The sequence below is a fragment of the Leishmania donovani genome, chromosome 36, assembly GCF_000227135.1.
Source record: "Leishmania donovani BPK282A1 complete genome, chromosome 36".
NCBI classification, from domain to species: domain Eukaryota; phylum Euglenozoa; class Kinetoplastea; order Trypanosomatida; family Trypanosomatidae; genus Leishmania; species Leishmania donovani.
In genome coordinates this window covers 2,595,490-2,613,307 of record NC_018263.1, presented here as the reverse complement: position 1 = coordinate 2,613,307, position 17,818 = coordinate 2,595,490, and the positions used below count along the sequence as shown (strand labels likewise).

At 58.3% G+C, this 17,818-nt stretch overlaps 7 protein-coding genes across 7 annotated transcripts; all 7 read left to right on the top strand.

Annotated features, from left to right (window-relative positions):
- Nucleotides 1–227: 227 nt before the first annotated feature.
- On the top strand, nucleotides 228–1,346 carry LDBPK_367000 (hypothetical protein, conserved; the record flags this gene model as incomplete). Its single annotated transcript, XM_003865763.1, has 1 exon — nucleotides 228–1,346. One exon carries the CDS (start codon nucleotides 228–230, stop codon nucleotides 1,344–1,346), a length of 1,119 nt encoding a protein of 372 aa, XP_003865811.1.
- A 1,404-nt stretch (nucleotides 1,347–2,750) lies between these two features.
- On the top strand, nucleotides 2,751–3,239 carry LDBPK_366990 (hypothetical protein, conserved; the record flags this gene model as incomplete). Its single annotated transcript, XM_003865762.1, has 1 exon — nucleotides 2,751–3,239. The coding sequence occupies one exon, from the start codon at nucleotides 2,751–2,753 to the stop codon at nucleotides 3,237–3,239; it is 489 nt and encodes a 162-aa protein (XP_003865810.1).
- A 1,224-nt stretch (nucleotides 3,240–4,463) lies between these two features.
- On the top strand, nucleotides 4,464–4,904 carry LDBPK_366980 (hypothetical protein, conserved; the record flags this gene model as incomplete). The annotated part of the gene is made up of 1 exon (XM_003865761.1): nucleotides 4,464–4,904. One exon carries the CDS (start codon nucleotides 4,464–4,466, stop codon nucleotides 4,902–4,904), a length of 441 nt encoding a protein of 146 aa, XP_003865809.1.
- A 1,485-nt stretch (nucleotides 4,905–6,389) lies between these two features.
- On the top strand, nucleotides 6,390–7,592 carry LDBPK_366970 (methyltransferase, putative; the record flags this gene model as incomplete). Its single annotated transcript, XM_003865760.1, has 1 exon — nucleotides 6,390–7,592. One exon carries the CDS (start codon nucleotides 6,390–6,392, stop codon nucleotides 7,590–7,592), a length of 1,203 nt encoding a protein of 400 aa, XP_003865808.1.
- A 1,532-nt stretch (nucleotides 7,593–9,124) lies between these two features.
- Nucleotides 9,125–10,786, top strand: LDBPK_366960 (2,3-bisphosphoglycerate-independent phosphoglycerate mutase; the record flags this gene model as incomplete). The annotated part of the gene is made up of 1 exon (XM_003865759.1): nucleotides 9,125–10,786. The coding sequence occupies one exon, from the start codon at nucleotides 9,125–9,127 to the stop codon at nucleotides 10,784–10,786; it is 1,662 nt and encodes a 553-aa protein (XP_003865807.1).
- Nucleotides 10,787–13,984: 3,198 nt separating this feature from the next.
- Nucleotides 13,985–14,578, top strand: LDBPK_366950 (hypothetical protein, conserved; the record flags this gene model as incomplete). The annotated part of the gene is made up of 1 exon (XM_003865758.1): nucleotides 13,985–14,578. The coding sequence occupies one exon, from the start codon at nucleotides 13,985–13,987 to the stop codon at nucleotides 14,576–14,578; it is 594 nt and encodes a 197-aa protein (XP_003865806.1).
- Nucleotides 14,579–16,339: 1,761 nt separating this feature from the next.
- Nucleotides 16,340–16,903, top strand: LDBPK_366940 (hypothetical protein, conserved; the record flags this gene model as incomplete). The annotated part of the gene is made up of 1 exon (XM_003865757.1): nucleotides 16,340–16,903. The coding sequence occupies one exon, from the start codon at nucleotides 16,340–16,342 to the stop codon at nucleotides 16,901–16,903; it is 564 nt and encodes a 187-aa protein (XP_003865805.1).
- Between the last annotated feature and the right edge of the window lie 915 nt (nucleotides 16,904–17,818).

The window sequence follows — 17,818 nt, the reverse complement described above, 5'->3', positions numbered from 1 at the left end:
TGTCGCTGTTTCTGCAGCCGCATCATTTTGTCGAACCGGGCGCTGCTGGTGGTGGCTGCGCACACGATCGCGAGAGGAGGGGCTGCAGTTTCTTGGACGTGTCGTCTTCGTTTCGCTGCGTACTGACGCATTGTTTATGCTTTTCTTTTTTCGTTGCTGCTGCACTGTTCGGCGTTGCCTCCCGCATCTTTTCGTGCACTGCCTGTATCCCGCATACCTTCACCGCCATGAGCGTTCTCTCTGTTCTCCAGCGATGGAAGACGGAGCGGCGCAAGATGTACTACTGGGTCGGCACCTTTTCCTGTGTGGTGGGTCTGCTCCTCTTCATCTACATTATCCTGTCGATGGCCTTGAAAAACCAGAGTGTGGTGCCGAACTTCATCGCCGGCTACTGTGCCATCTTCGCAATGCTGCTGTCGCTCTTTCAAATTCTCGAGCATCTCACCTGCTTCTCTGACCCGGAGTGCCAGACGAAGATTGTGCGCATTCTGTTCATGGTGCCCGTGTTCGCCCTGATCTCCTCGATCAGCCTCCTCGCCCCTGGCGCGGCAGAGTATCTCAACCTAATCCGCGACACGTACGAGAGCTACGTCATCTACGCCTTCTTCCAGCTCATGATGGCTCTGATGGGTGGCATCGACACGGTGTACCGCACCCTCATGATCGAGGACCGCCCGCCGGTGCGGCAGGTCTTTCCTTTCTGCTACCTGGAGCCCATCAAGGTGACACCGACCTTCGTGCAAAACTGCCGCCTCTGCCTCTTTCAGTTTATGCTGCTGAAGCCGCTTGTCACGATTATTGTTCTCATCCTCACGGCCAAGAACGCGATGGGCTCGAGCATGTTTGACCTTACCAAGGGAAGGTTCTGGACGTACTTGGTATACAACATCTCCATCACAGTGGCTTTCACAGCGTTACTCTACTTTTACATGGGCTTGAAGGACTTGATAGAGGGCCGCAATGTGTTCCTGAAGTTTTTGTGCGTCAAGGCGGTAATCTTCCTTTCCTTTTGGCAGGGCTTGCTCATCCAGTTCATATCAGCCGCAGGTCTTCTGCCCACCTTCTCGTACTGGAAGGCCGAGGACACGCCGGCAGCGCTGCAGGACTTGCTGATTTGCGTAGAGATGATGTTTGTTGCCTTCGCGCACAAGTACTGCTTCGGCAGCGACGAGTACATCGTCAACGGCGGCGCCGACGGCTGCGTTATTGAGGACACCTCGAACCAGGAAGGCGGGCAGACGCGCAACATTCCGCCCATCCGCTATTCCGTCACCGAGAACCTCAAGTACACACTGAAGCACGAGGATATATTGATGGACGTGAGCGACATCGTGCACAACCGGTGAGCAAGTGAGGAAGATGGTGAAAGAAAGAAGCCGCGTGGGGCGGTAGGGCAGTTCTTTACCCGATCATGTGTGATGGGGTGCGTGTGGATGTGCTTGGGCCACTTTCTGCTCTTTCGCCCTTTCTTTCCTTGGGCGTGTGAAGGGACTCCTTTCGCATCCGCGTCTCTTGGTTGCCGCCGCCGCTTCTCGTGTCGTGCGTTGGTTTTGCTCTTCTCCGACTTTTTGCCTTCGCCCCCTTCTTTCTTCGGTGGCTACTGATATGTCGGCGTTGATGCCGTGGATGGCGCTGCGTCGCAGCGAGCTGCGGCCGTGGGCACGCTTGTGCCATGCCTAGGATAGAAGGCAAGCGTGCCCGCGTGGCTCGCACGTACCTCCTTGGGCCGCCTCACTGGCCGCTGGTGTGATGGGAGCCTGAGCTACCCCCCAGACAGAGTGAGTGAGAGAGAGGTGCGCCAGGTGGCGACCAGCACAGCGGGAGCGACCCGTGAGGCGACCTGGGGGGTGGGTGGGTGGGTGGGCGGGCTTGGGGCTGAGGCAGAGACCGTGCTCGGGTGGCCGCGTCGGCGCAGGGCGCTGTGTGGGGCGCCCGCGTGTCTAGCGCTGCTCGGCACCACGCGATGGGCCTGTGGCAGGGCGGCTGTAGCGTGGAGTGGAGCTCATGTTGCGTGCCGGAGCATGGACGCGCTGAAACGAAGAAGCGAGACATTAGCTTCTTCGTTTCTGGTTTTGTTTCGGAGAGAGCAAAGACGGGAAGCATCCGTTCTTCCACCCCTTCCCCGTCCACTCCCCGCCTTTGCTCTCTCTCTGTTTCTTTGCTTTTTTTTTTTCGCTGATCAGCCTTGCTGTGCACGTTTGACTAGGACTCTTGCGTCTCCTTGATCGTCGTGCTATGGGCCCCCTTCTAGAACTCTTGTTGCCTGCCACTCTGCTTGCACTGCTGGGTAGGCATACCTGTTGGACGTGGGCGAGCGAGCGGAACGCGGCAACCGTTTTTGGTGCTTTCTCTCCCTCCGGCCGAGCACGCTGACATCGTTGCGGAGCCGCAGACATTGCGCCATACGCACGCTGATCCCGGCCCAATCGAGGGCCAAGTACCCATTATCGGACCGAGGTGCGTGTGTGTTCAAAGTGGCCCGGACATTCTAACCGTAGCTCATCGAATCCCTTACTTTTGCCTTTGCCGCACCCACGCGGAACTCTGGTGGCACGCGCACAAACACTCTAGATCATCTTGTTCCCCTCTTGCACAATTCTCGCCTCACCGTGCGCAACGCTAATAGACGTGTATGTACACCGCCTGCCTGCCCCAGCGCCTCAGTGTCAGCGGTGAACGCATTACATAGACGTCTTCTTTTCTCACCTTCTTTGCTTTCCATACTGTCTCCCTAGCCTCTCTCGCGCGCGATGCCGCCCAAGGGTTTCAAGAGCAACGTCTCCCCGGAGGAGGTGATTGCGGCCCGAAGGGAAAAGCTCGAGTTTCTGTCTCAGCAGTGCGCAGCAGTGGAAAAGATGCTGTCCATTTGTACGGACCAGGGCCTCCGCCTCAACGCGGAGATCGCCGAGCTCGAGCGCCGCATCGCCGAGACCGAGGTGATGACAGAGCAGGAGAGCCGTGACTTGGATGTGAAGCTAAAGATTGTCACGAACTATGCCACATCGAATCTCGACCAACTCCAGCAGCGTCGCCTGAATATGGAGAAGACAGCGCACGAGGCGGAGGCGGAGAATGAGGCGCTGCGTGTGAAGATAGCGGAGCTGACTGAGCGCAGAGAGGCCGAGATCGCGCAGTGGGAAGCGAAGGCAGAGGAGCAGCGGGCGCTCATGAACCAAAAGGCACTGGACTTTGGTATGCAGCTGAAGGAGACGTTGGCCAGAAGGTACGCAACGGTGTAGCGAGCCGTACTGATGCTGATTATCAGTATTCGACGAAGCCTGAGCTGCGCGCGCTTCTTGTGTTCGGTGGTTGCTGCCACTCATTTCTTTTTTGTTGTTGTCCCCTTCCCCTTTCTCCCCGCTCCTCTCGCGCGTATATGCGCTTCCCATTCCGTTGAACATTTGCATCTGTGCGTGGTCACGGGAAAGGGAAAGCGTCGGCGCACATCAGTGCTGGCCGTCATGTAAACCACTTAATCTTGTGTGCTGCTGCTTATGTGTTGGCGTATCCATCATGGCGTTTGTCTATATGTGCCATGTACCATTTTCGTTCTTTCCCAGATGTCCACAGCGATGACCATGGTTTCTGTCGATGTCGTCAGCACGTGTGTGCGTGGGGGGGGGGAGGCATTATCACCACACTTAGCATGTGGTGGAGTGACCCAGCCCTGTCTGCGTTACTGCCGGCACTCTGAGAGAAAAAAGGGGGGGGGCAATGCTTCTCAGGTAGCAGGCCTCATCCAACTCTTTATCAACTTTCGATGCTCCTGGATTGGCAGCCGTACAGTGGTGGTAGTGTTGCACGACCGTGCCGTTATCTCTCGTCCCTTTCTCTATTTTTTTTTCCATTCACACCGATGTGCACCTCCTCCCTTTATCTCCGCCCTTTCACCGCGCATGGCCCACGAATACACACATATATACACAAAAACACCACTGCATATGACTGCTGGTGACTGCCCACAGCACTAGATCGCCCTCTGCTATCGCCTCGCCCCTTCCCCACTCTACCGCTGTCCTTCTCCCTTCTCCCTTCATCTGCGTTATCCACTGCGCACAAACCAACAGAAGGCAGACCTTTTCGCTCCCTGGTCGTTCGCCTACGATTTGTGCGCGTAGGGGCAGTCACCTGCACAGGTGGCTCTGCCGGTGTCTCTTGTTCTCTTCTTCCCCAGTGCCATTTTCCTCTCTTGTCCCCTTCCACTGCACCGCTTAGAAGCAGAGGGGGCGAGAGATCGACTTTTCTTTTGGTTGTTGTTGTCCTGTGGAGCTTCGTGTTCTACGCGCAGCGAATTTTTGGGCTTCCTCTACGGCTCTCCCTCACACCTCCTTGTCCACTAGTGCGCCGCTTCCTCACTACATCGCTATCGCCCACTCCATTTCTGCCTTGCCTTCCCACACAGCATCTCGTTCTGCCTGCCGCACCGCAACTGCCCCGGGTCTGCTACATAGACGAGTTGCTCAATGAGCTGGTGGAACTTCTGGAGTCGGAGCAGTGACTCCAAGGAAGAAGCCACGAGTGACAATGGCAACAGGGCCGCCAAGACAGCCGGGCCAGCGGAAATGCGATCCTTCACCGCAGCAGAGCTAGCCCAGTTTACCGGCGAGAACGGTACACCAATCTACATGTCTGTGAAAGGCAAGGTCTATGACTGCACGTGCGGGGCCGCCTTCTACGGTCCTGGCAACTCGTACGCGGTGTTTGCTGGGAAGGAGGTGTCACGCTGTCTCGGCAAGATGCTGATCAGTGACGAGGAGGCAAATGCGAACTGGGACGACCTCACCCCGGAGCACATGCAAAGCCTTGATGAGTGGGCGGCAAAGTTCGACAGCAAATACCCTGTGATCGGCATCTTTGTTCCGGATGAGGAGTACTATGCACGGCAGAAGACGCTCACGCCATAATCGAAGAAAAGGAACGCTTGAGTGACCCAGTAAAATAAACCCAGACAAAAAACACGAAGGGGGATGCGCAGCGGCAGGCGCGTCCTCAGCGATGAATGGGCACCCGCAGCCTTGGCAGGTTTTCCATCTGCTTTCCTTTGCTATGCGCGCCTGCACGACTGCGCGTTCTCACCCCCCCCACACACACACACACAACGAAAAAAAAACGTTTTTTTTTTTTTTTTTCACCGTGTGCCCATCCCACTACGAACAACGGATACGCCCACACAACCACAGCGCGCCCACCTCTACCGCACGGCGTCGATGCCCATTGAGCTGGGCCCACGAACACCGTGTGCCATCGCTCAGTCCACTGGAATCCTACGGCACACTGCACGGTCTACGTGCCGCATTACGCTCGAAAAGCGCCGCAACGCAGCCGAAGCAGGAAAGAAGCAGTCGGGAAATGCCTGCATTTCGTGAATCGTCGACTCGATTCGTAGTGAGCTGGTTCCGTCCTGATGCTGACCGCATGTTTCATCGGCACGGTGCCGGCCCACCCGTCTCCGCAGACACCGACAGCCCGAAGCCGTACCCGGGAGCAGGCTGCAGGCGCTTAGCCTCCTCACAAAGAGTGGGCACTGGGCTCTGATGCCACGGTGAGGCGAGTCGCACCATGAGGGCTCACTAAAATGGGAGCGAAAGGAATCGTGAAGACACGCTCACGCAAAGACAGAAGAAGGCAATGTGTGGGGAGGGGGAGAACATGACGCGGTATCACTTCTCGACCCCAACGCCACGGCCGATAACCGTCGAACTCTGTGTGTCTCTTCTCGCCGTACTGCCCCCATGTTTCCTCAAGTGGTCGTCCTGTTCCATCCACGCACGCCCCTCCCCAGTTCTCGTGGTTCTGCACGCGCACAGGTCTATCGATTTTCCCAACGCAAGTGGCTATCCATCCATGTCACCCTTCCTGTTTTTGCTGTTCGACTCCGTTGAACCCATCAACCCTTCTCTGTTTCGCTTCCCGGGAGGGGTGTCTTCCACCCCCATTGCGGCTCTGTGGCCACCTGCGCACTTTTCTTTGTGTCCTCTGCCTTCGACGATCGAGGGCAGGAGAGACGGCAGGGGGGCAAAGGGCAAGAGAGGAAACACACGAGGGCTGTAGGTGATGGGCGCAATCACGGACAGGCATGAGCACTCTCCAACCTTGACGCCGCTGGAGCTCCTCACAAGTGCGTGGCCACTCCTCATGTACATAGCACGCCAGCGGTGGCCGCCATGACTTTGCTCGTGGGCCCCACCGCACGACACAACTCTCTTGCCTCTCGCACCTCCTCACCCTCCCTCTCTGAATCTCTTCGTCTCTCCTTCCTGTTTCCATATCTTCATGTTTGTGTGGTATCAACTCCCCCTCTCTCCGCCCCTCTTGGCTTTCTCGATTAAGAGCGGGCATCTGCCGCTTTTGTTTGCTGTGGTCTCTCAGCGCGACAGGGGGAGCGCACAATGAAGAAGACAGTCGAGGATCGCTCTTTGGAGTTTCTCATTCGCCGCGGCAATGACGCCGAACTGCCACCGCTGGCGTCTCTGAGCTGCAAAGACTTCAAGCAGCACCATTGGCGCGATGCCTTCGATGACGAGCAAGCTGCTCTTCGAGAGCAGTTGTGGGCCGTGAAGACGCAGCTGGACGTCATCCCGGCGGAAACGTACACGGCTACCCGCAATAAACTCTTTCCGCTGGCTGTCAGCGGGGAGCAGCGGAACTTCTCGAACCGCGCAGGACACAAGCTGCTTGAGTCGATGGAGTCCACTGGGGTCTGGATGGAGCTTTCGAAGCTGTTGCGTGGCAAGTCGAAGAAGCGGCCGCGCGATTTTGCGTTTGCGGATGTGTGCGGCGGCCCCGGCGCCTTCAGCCAGGCGTTGTTCCAAGCCGGCCGAAAGCAGGGGTGGCGGCAGCTGCACGGATACGGCATGACACTCGCTGGCGTGAGCGGACTCGATTGGTACGCTCACCTTCTCAAATCGCCGCAGTTTACCTGCACCTACGGCCTTGATGGCACGGGCGACATCTTCAAACTGAGCAACATTGAGTGTCTCGTGTCCATCACCAAGGCTGCTCCGATGCTTCTCGTCGTGGCCGACGGCGGCTTCAACGTCGACTTCTCCGTCGCCAACTACCAGGAAACCATCTCATCTCGCATCATGTACGGGCAGTGGCTCGCGGCCCTCAAACTACTACGCAACGGCGGCTGTTTTGTGCTGAAGCTCTTCGACACGTTTTCACCGCTGTCGCGGGCTGTCTTGTACCTGTCGTGCTGTATGTACCGGCGCGTCCACATCGCAAAACCGCGCCACAGTCGTGTTGTGAACAGCGAGCGGTACTTGGTCTGTGTCGACTTTCTGGGCTCCCCGAGCGAGGGGTGGAGTCGGTACCTTGACTGCTTCTACGAGGTAGGGTTTGTGGACAACGAGCACGTGCCAGAGCTGATTCCGCGAGAGTGGTGCCTGCAGGATGCCGTTTTCATGGCCGACGTGCGTGAAATGAACACAGCGGTGGCGACGAACCAAGTGATTGCGCTGCAAATGATCCTCGACGCTGCCCCCGCCATGGCCGAGGAGCTCAAGGCAAAAAGGATCGAAAAGAAGCCGGCGGCGGGGTCTGACGACGGCCGTACACCTCCACCAGCTGAAGGCGAAGACGTTGAGTGAGTCATGCCCCTCCAAAGACGTCAAGATACACCGGCAGTGGTGATGCCGGCTGCTCGCATTTTTTTTTTCGCTTGCTCATCCCGTGACGACGGGGAACACCTCGGTGTGCGGCATCTCAGGGTCCAGCGCCTCATTTGTGGGCCAGCCCTGCAGACCCCCTCCCCCTCCCCCCGTATGTCCCCGCGAACGCACAGCTGCATGTGGTGGTGGCAGGCTCAAAAGTACCCCCACGGCGTGGGGGTGGAGGTGAGAGCGATTCAGCGGTGCTGATATGTCGGCGTTGATGTCGTGGATGGCGCTGCGTCGCAGCGAGCTGCGGCCGTGGGCACGCTTGTGCCATGCCTAGGATAGAAGGCAAGCGTGCCCGCGTGGCTCGCACGTACCTCCTTGGGCCGCCTCACTGGCCGCTGGTGTGATGGGAGCCTGAGCTACCCCCCCCCCCAGACAGAGTGAGTGAGAGAGAGAGGTGCGCCAGGTGGCGACCAGCACAGCGGGAGCGACCCGTGAGGCGACCTGGGGGGTGGGTGGGTGGGTGGGTGGGCGGGCTTGGGGCTGAGGCAGAGACCGTGCTCGGGTGGCCGCGTCGGCGCAGGGCGCTGTGTGGGGCGCCCGCGTGTCTAGCGCTGCTCGGCACCACGCGATGGGCCTGTGGCAGGACGGCTGTAGCGTGGAGTGGAACTCATGTTGCGTGCCGGAGCATGGACGCGCTGAAAAGCTGGAAAGCATCTCGCCTTGCCCCGCGCGCACGAATCATCTTCTTCACAGATGACTTAGCCGTCACTAAAGCTCGGTATTTGTGTGTAGGGCGGGCGCCCAAACAAGCAAGTAGCCCAAGCACGCACATGACAACTAGGCGACCCCGCGTGCCAGCGTACCGTCCGCCATATGCGTACACCCCCTGCAGAATAAAAGGCTAGCCGCCGGCCAAAGTGTACGGGTGCACTGGCGCAGCGGGCCGCGGCAGCGGGAATGAAGGAGCTGCGTGTGGCGTCTATGGCCTTCTCGTGCTACTCGCTGTCTCTTCTTCTGCACTGATAGACTCGGCGCGAGGGAGGGAGAGGAAGTGGGGCGATGAGAGGACGCCATGCGGCTCCCGATGGCCGACACACATCCGAAATGAGGCAGCCCTCTAGTGTGGGAGCGCAGCAGAGTGCCGTGGCCACACGTACCCTCTTTGGCATCTGCCCCTCCCAAAGCCCTCCACTTTATTTCCATGCTTCGTCTTGCATGCGACTACTCTCCCTTCGCCCCTCCACCAACACCGCCTCCACGGTCGTGTTTCTGCGCAACTCTGGCAGTAGCCGATTCACGTCTCTCCCTTTAGTAGCAGCGTTTGCACCCACTCATCATTACCCCCGCGATAGTCTTTCTTCCTATTCCCGTGCTTCACGGCATTGCCAGGCACGTGTACACGCATTCATTGCTTCGTACCCCCCACCCCCCACCCCCGCACGCAGGCACGGTGGCTCGCCATTCTACAACCGCTGTCGCTCACTCACCCCCATTCGTAAACGCGGGCGTATCACATCACCATGTCGAATCTCCTCTTGACGCCGCACAAGTGTCTCCCTCGCCGCAAACTGCTGATTGTGGTGATGGACGGACTTGGCATCGGCCCGGAGGATGAGTACGATGCGGTGCACATGGCTTCGACCCCGTTCATGGACGCGCAGCGCCAGGACAGCCGCCGCTTTCGCTCCGTCCGAGCGCACGGTACCGCCGTGGGCCTTCCCACCGACGCCGATATGGGCAACAGCGAGGTGGGCCACAACGCCCTCGGCGCTGGACGCGTGGCCCTCCAGGGTGCCTCCCTGGTCGACGACGCGCTGAAGAGTGGCGAGATCTACACTGGCGAAGGGTATCGCTACCTCCTCGGCGCCTTCACCAAGGAAGGCAGCACGCTGCATTTGATTGGCCTGCTAAGCGACGGTGGCGTGCACTCGCGGGACAACCAGATCTACTCGATCATCGAGCACGCCGCCAAGAATGGCGCCAAGAGGGTTCGTGTGCACGTGCTCTACGATGGCCGCGACGTGCCCGATGGCTCTTCGTTCCGCTTCACAGAGGAGCTAGAGGCGGTGCTGGCGAAGGTGCGCCAGGACGGCTGCGATGCGGCGATTGCTAGCGGTGGTGGCCGCATGTTCGTGACGATGGACCGCTACGACGCCGACTGGAGCATTGTGGAGCGCGGCTGGAAGGCGCAGGTGCTCGGCGACGCTCGCCACTTCCACAGCGCGAAGGAAGCCATCACGACGTTCCGCGAGGAGGACCCCAAGGTGACGGACCAGTACTACCCGCCCTTCGTCGTAGTAGACGAGCAGGACAAGCCGCTCGGCACCATCGAGGACGGCGACGCCGTTCTCTGCGTTAACTTCCGTGGCGATCGCGTGATTGAGATGACGCGCGCTTTCGAGGATGATGACTTCGACAAGTTCGACCGCGTGCGCGTGCCGAAGGTCCGCTACGCCGGCATGATGCGGTACGACGGTGACCTCGGCATCCCGAACAACTTCCTCGTGCCGCCGCCGAAGCTGACCCGCGTGAGCGAGGAGTACTTGTGTGGCACTGGGCTGAAGATCTTCGCCTGCTCGGAAACGCAGAAGTTCGGCCACGTGACTTACTTCTGGAACGGCAACCGCAGTGGCAAGATAGACGAGGACCACGAGACCTTCAAGGAGGTGCCGAGCGACCGTGTCCACTTCAACGAGCAGCCGAAGATGAAGTCAGCCGAGATCACCGAGGCGGCCATCGAAGCCTTGAAGAGCGGCATGTACGATGTGGTGCGCATCAACTTCCCCAACGGCGATATGGTTGGCCACACGGGCGACCTCAAGGCTACCATTGCCGGCGTCGAGGCGGTGGACAAGTCACTGGCGAAGCTCAAGGACGCGGTGGACAGCATCAACGGCGTCTTCATCGTGACGGCCGACCATGGCAACTCTGACGACATGGCGCAGCGCGACAAGAAGGGCAAGCCGATAAAGGATGAGAAGGGGAATGTGCTCCCTCTCACCTCCCACACCCTCTCCCCGGTTCCCGTGTTCATTGGTGGTGCGGGCCTCGACCCCCGCGTGGCGATGCGCACAGACCTGCCAGCGGCGGGTCTCGCGAATGTCACCGCCACATTCATTAACTTGCTTGGCTTTGAGGCGCCGGAGGACTACGAGCCAAGCCTGATCTATGTCGAGAACTGAGGCCGGAGTTGCTGAGGAGGGTGAAGTCACAACTAATACCCACCCATGCTTCACCTCACCCACCGCGCCTCCCCCTCTTCCCTCCCTTCCTCAACGACGTGCACGCATGCACCCATCAAAAGAGCCCCCTCCATCCTTCCTTGGCTGGCTTTCCCGTATTAGCGCTGCTCGTGAGCTGCCTTGCCTGTGATGTTTTTTTTTTTTTTGAGGGAGGGCACGCGTAGCGCCGGTGCCGGCGCACACAGAGTTCGGAGGCAAGGGCAACGGAAGGAGCACAAGTGCACGCTAGGGGCATCGCCGGTGTGGCTGCACCTCCATCCGATCCCTTTTTCACCGCGGGATCGCGCAGCAGATACACGGCCCAGCACCAACCCGTGCTTTCCACTCCACGGATGTGGAGCCGTAAACGGTGTTGCCGCTGTTAGGTGAACTGCGCTCCTCCCAACTCCCCCTTTCCTCCACACACACGCGCAGGTGCACACGCACGCGTACGCGCGTCCAGTGTGCGCGTTGTAAGGGAACAGGAAAAAGTAAAACGAGGTTCTTGCTTTATTCTATTTATTTGAATGTACGCCAAAGACAAAGGAGGCGCGAGGGCGAGCTTCCTCCCTCCCCCATTGCGTGATTTCGAAAGTGTCGCGGCGACGCTAGATCTCTTCTCGTCCGGATTGTGCTCTCGATGAGAGCGCGGTTCTCCTCACCACCGCCCCACGCACCCACCTCAACCACAGAGTGACCCTCTCTCCACTCCGCTCATGCGCCCCTTCATGCAGCTAACGGCGATGCAACGGCCAGGGGCCATGGCTCGACGGCAGGAGGAGATGGACAAGTGCCAGAGGCGCGGGGGAGGGGGCGGGGGCTCCTGTGGTACGAGAATGGACGCCTTTTCTTTTCTGTCCTCTTTTTTTTTTACCAGAGCTTATGCACATACAGACACGCGTACATGTGTCTTTCGCCTGTTGCCGCGGATTGCTTCCGATGCTTAGCTGTTTCCTCTCTGCCTTCCATCATAACAACGACTCAAATCTGAAGCAGCAGCGGGCGGGCGGACGCACTGGAACGCACCGTGCAATATTAGACGCTTCTGCGTTTCCTCCGCGCTAGTGGAGGATAGGGGCTCCAACGAGAAGCGGGGGCGGTCATATTCTTTTGTTTGCGTGACCCGCACCATCTCGATTCTCACTTCGGGATCGTGCGTGCGTGGCGTGGAGTTGCGGTTTCGCGTGTCGACGTCGGCCACTCTCGGACGGTCCGAACGACTCCGCGGCGTGGCGTTGTTCGTGTCGTTGCATCCGTGGTGTTTTCCCTCAACGGTGTGTGTGGGTGTGTATCTCCCTCCTCTCTTCCCTCTACTCATTTTCCATGTTGCTCGTCGACCGCCGTCTCACTTCCTTGGTTTTCGCCTTCTCCCTTGCCTGGTTTGAGGAGTCCCTGCTCATTAGCCGCGCCACCGAGCGGGCCGTATCCGTATGTGTGTGCGTGTGGGTGTGCACACCTCCTCCGACATCTCTCTCTGTGCACGACACCGAAACGCAGCTCTGAGTAGCAGCTTAAGGATCTCGGAGGCTGCTTACGGGTGGCTTGGATGCAGCACCCTCACAGATAAGCACACACCGTAGTGGAAGCGCATATTGTGCTGGCGATGGTCGCCGATTTCCGCGCCTCCCTCTTTCCCTCCCCTCTTTAGGTACTCACAGGAGCGGTGAGGCGCTAGTAGCGATGAATGTGCCCGGCGTCAACAAAGGGCCGAACGTGGCGGCGGCCTCACCTCGCATGGTAGCCATGGGCTCACGTAGGCGTGCGCTGCCGAGGAAGATGAACTATCTTCTCCCCATCACGCTCCTCTTTGCCGTCGGCGGTATCGCCTACACCTTCAAGTGGAACTCTGATCGGCAGAAGAACGGCGGCGGCGTCTGCGTGGACTGCGCACGCCAGCGGGAGATGGTGGAGGAAGTGTACTTTAACAAGAAGCCTCCGGTGCAGAAGGGCTACCGTTTGTGAAGAACGAAGAACCCCGATAACGTGGCGCGTCTCACACCCGGCTCCGCTGTTCGATCAACTGGCCGATGCGCCGTCACGGTTTGCGAAGATGCTTTGATGCCAACTGAGGTTTTTTTTTCCTTTCTGCACTCGTGCGGCGGGCCTTTGAACGCACGCTCTCCTCCCGGATGCGCGTTACACTTGTGCGCCTCATGCGACGCTCAACGCTGCCATGTGTGCAGCATCTCCCACGCGAACACATTCACCAGAGTGAGAGGGTCGAGGGCTTTTTTCGATTCGCTCGCGCGTACACGAACTCACGAGCCTCTGAGGATGCCAGACACTGTATGCATTAAGATCTGTAGTACTACGTCGTTGGTTGACCACCGGCTCCGCCGTTTGGGGACGGTGTCGGATGATAGACACAGCTGCGCGTACACGGGACACACAACACGCAGACACACACGAAAGCACCAAAAAAAAAACGGCCCGACGCACTACTATAGAAGAAGATTAGGCTGGTGTGTAACTTTGAAAGCAAAGTCTCCCTCCTTGTGTGGCATCATCACCCTTTCTGCCCACACGTACGGATCCACCTCTTCTGAGGACCCCCTCGGCTCTCGCCGTACCACGTGCAGCGTGTTCGAGTGACACCACCTCTGCCACTACATTCCCGCCATCACTACTGCAGCCTCCACCCCATCACACAAACACACACACCACTACCACCGCGCATTACACAGTGTCTCAGGTAAAATTACTCGGTAAAGTAGCTTCTTGCGACTTGGAGCTCCACTTCCTCACCCTTCCACCGACGTCACTTCTCTATACACACACACACACACACTCACAAAACCAGACAGCGAGCCGCTCTGATTCTCCACGGCACCCATCAACACCTCTTAGGTGGCTTTCACGGGGTACTTGCTCGCTGCTCTTCCCCTCCGCCCTATCCTCTTCCTCCACGCACACCCGCCGTTTCGTGGGTCTCTGCTGTTTTTTCTGGGGCAAGTTGTTTGTGCTGTGCGCTTCCGTGTTTTCTTTTTTGATTCCATAGACTACGTTGTGTGAAACCCCGGCTTTCGCTCTCTCGCTTGCCATCGCCGCCCGCTGTCGACATTTCTTGCCCTCCCCTCTCGCCCACTCTCTCAGCTTGATCACGCCCCGCTCCCCTGGTTGAGCACCAACACGCACACGGCTGCGCCACCTGGTGTACTCATGGCGGACCTCCTATCGCAGCTGGAGCAAGACTTCATAGCGATACAGCAGGCAGACCCATCACTAGCCGATGGCTCGCGACTTGTGTATGATCGCGAGGTACCATGCGAACTACGCGCCATGCGAGGCGGGCAGTCTTCTGCCGGTTCTCTGGAGCCAATGAAGGTCAAGGTCCTCACCACTGGCGAGGAGCGCAACCTGGCTAGTCTTCGTGTAGAGGTGACCACCGAGTCGGACATCTTCTTCCACTACACCTGCATCATCAACGACCAGGGATTTCTACGACTGCGCGAGGATCAGAATCTGGTGTGCGAATTCTCGGAGTTCCTGATGACACTGCTGAAGATGTTCAACCGGTGCATCCGCGAGCCCGGTCGCTTCATCGCGGCGCTCCTCCTCGGCGACGATGGCACCGCCAACTTGGAGTTTGTGGAGAACTTAGAGTACAAGCTAGTCAGCGTACTGGTGCTGCCGTTTCGCGCCTCCCCGCCTGAGGTGGTCCGCGAGCAGGCGCAGTACCGCTACAGCGCCATCCGCGCACGACTCGATTTGGTCACGGAGCAGATCAAGCGTGCGAGCCCTGCTCGCCGCTGAAGAACAGCTGCAAAAGTTTAAAGCGAGGTACTCCGGGCAGGGACGTCTACCTGAGCCTCCTCCTTTATCAACTAATTTCTTTTCTTGTCGCTTCCTTGTCTGTACCAAGTAGTCTTCATTCCTTCCTAGCGCGTTGATGCCAGCCATCACCGTGTCTTCCCCCCCCCCCACACACACACATAGATCACTCTGGATATTTGAGTTTTGTTGTTGTTACCCTTGTCGCTGCGTGTCTTCGGATGTGGCTCGCCTTCATGTACCTCTAGATGGGCAACTCTATGTTTCGGGTCATGTGTCTATGTCTGCAGGTGTCTTGTGCTGCGCTTTCGAGCTTTAGAGGAACGACGGCTAATCTCCTCGCATACTCGCCTGCCATCTTGGGGCGTCTATGATGTAGTATGTGCATGTGTGTACGTTTGTGTGTGTGTGTGTGTGGTGGGGAGGTGTCAATCATTTTGCCGTGGCGTTTGAAGGCGCGCTCGTACGGGTTTGCCTGATTGGGTATAGGGTGAACGTGTGCCGTTGATGGATTGCGCATTTGCTGTGAATGTTCTGTACTTGGAGCTGTCTTGCCCCTCTCCCTCCCTCTTTCCCTTTCACTCTCTCGACTTGTTCCATTTTGTTTTTTTCTTTCGTGTCTGTTCCCTCGGCGCATCGCTTCCTCTCCGCCCCACTGGTACTCTCTCACTTTCCCCACATACACACACACACACACACACACACACTCACCAGCATACACACGGGCACTCGCCCACCCATGCCGTTGTTAACATATGCAGGCTCCGCCGTAGCAGTGCGGATATGGCAGTTCCTTCGTTGCTCTTTGTTTTTTGTTTTTCGTGGCGGCTGCCGGCAGCGAAGCAAGTCAGCGTCTTTTGCCTAGTCGTTATTCTCCCTCTTCTCTTCCACAGCCCCGTCGCCTTCTTCTGTGGGTGTGTGTGTTTTCTCAACTACTAGTCACTGTTGTTCGCGTGTTGGTCTGGTATCTCTGTTGCCGCCGTGGCTTGCAGAGGGAGAGGTGGGAGTTGATATGTGGCTAGTGCCCATCGAGAGGGGTGGGCCTTCGTGGGTTGCCGTGGGTGTGTGCGGTGGAGGTGCAGTGCTTGTGCTCCTCTTGCAGCAGCTGCACACATGCCACTCCACCACATGCGTGCACACCGACGCGCTCCTGTGCATCCCAGGCAAAACAAAGGAAGAGGCGAAAGGTACAAGTGCGCATGCGCGCGCGTTTCTTCTTCGCGCCGACCTCCTCGGGCTCGAGGGAGTTTTCTCCCGCCGTGATGCGCTGGCACCCTCCACGGTGTGCGGGACGCCATGCGGTAGCGCTGGGGGCGGGCCGTTGATGTCAGGGAACGCAAAGCGGCTGAAGAGACGTGGCGGTGATGCTGCTCCCTCCCATACGGGTATCACGCAACCCGCGGCAAAGCCGGCTCTGCTACCAGGGGCTTAAACACACGAATTTCTGTCGGCATTGTAGGGAAGCACGGCCGCCTATCTCTTCGATGATGCACGTCTCGTACATTCAGCCCCTTGCCTTCTTCGTTATCCGATCTCTTCATTTTCCTCCACTCTTGCCTCGAGAACACAGCGGCCGCGAAGTGTTGTGCGTGTGTGTCTTCTACACTGCAGCCCGCATGCCCTTGTAGAAAAGGCACCACGGCTGCTTTCTTCTGCGCTGTTCTTCCGACAGGTGGCGGGCACACATTTGCCGCGTTGTGCCCCTTGCCCACTCTTCTTAGCTGTGCGTCCTCTCTTATCACCATGAGACGAGGCGCCGTGCTGCTTCTAAGGGTCGAGCGGCCACTGACCCCCGGCAGTCTGCTGCAGACTATCCGCAGTGATCCAGGGATGACGACCACTTACTACGCCAATCGCTACTTTGGCCAAGAGAACGTGATGCAGTTGAACCACCTCCTCTGGGGCGTCCTGAAACGCAATGGCAAGGTAGACATTGACCGCGCCGACGGCAAGGACGCTGCACCGCGCTGGTACCCGTTGTTTTCGAACCCGAAGCGGCATCAGGTGCGACCCCACAACCCAGATGAGGAGGACCTGTCATTTCTCCGGAATACCCCGCCGACGGCTCCAACGGCACCCGAAATGCCTGCCGACACTCCTGCGTCGGTTTCTCGCGCGGACTCTTGCGAGCTGGAGAGCGCCATCGTAGAACTCGTGCAGGCGGTGCCGGGCAAGGACATTCACTTCTACATAATGGAGCTGCCTTTTCAGTACCGGCGCAGCGCCCCGAGGGCATTCAAGCGGCTGCGTGAAACGGGGCTGCTGATGCGCGAGGCCACCAACTTAGGCACCTATGTGTGGCGGTAAAGGAGAGCACAGCAGGACTGAGAGGGAGACGACCGCAATAACAAAAGGATGGGCAACGGGGCGTTCTTACGGTGGCTTTTCGCAGTGCTCAAGCCACCTGCCCTACCCTGGTTTCCCTCCCTCCATCAGCGATCTCCTGCCCACCCAGTCTGTCTTCCTGCGCTGGCATTTCATCTCTACCGCTAGCACGACGCTACGCCGAAGTTGATGATACAAGAATCCTGGAAACGTTTGCGCGTACGCGTAGTTTTGTCTCTGCCTTTGTTGTTGTGTGTCGCAGTAAACGACTGAGCCGCCGGAGCAAGTCAAATGATGGCGTGGCTGGTGGAGCTCCTCTTCGTGTTGCCACTGCCGCAAATCACACTCCTCAGAGTGGAAGCGATCAATGGCGAGAGAGCGGGTTGTTTCACGGTAAAGGGTCTTCTTCACCTCTGGAAGCTGACACGCCGCCCTCCCCCTCCGTTTTTCCTTTCTGCAAAGCCATATGATGCTTGCGGCGATAGCTGAGGATAGGGTGGGGTTAACATGGTGTAAACGCTCCCCTCTTTCTGGTTGTCTGCCACCGATCTCGCTTTCACTGGATCTCCTGCGCAGCGGCTGCGTGCTTTGTCAGAGACTGCCTCGCACCTTCTTCTCGTCGTTTTCCGCCGTCGTTGTGGTTCTCCATATCGTCTGTTCCGTTGAGTCCAAAATGCGAAAGCGGCCTCGTCGTGTCATCGTGGCTCAGCGCACATCGTCAGCTGGGCTTGCACGCGCACCCTCATGCGCACACCCAGACGCACACAGAGAAGTTCTCAGGAATACGCTGACCCGCTTTTCTTCGCTTTTTTTTCCGCGCCTTTTTGCACACGCAAACACGCCTCTGCTCTCCTTCCGTTTGCGTGGTCGCCTAGTATGCGCTGCTTGCGTACATGG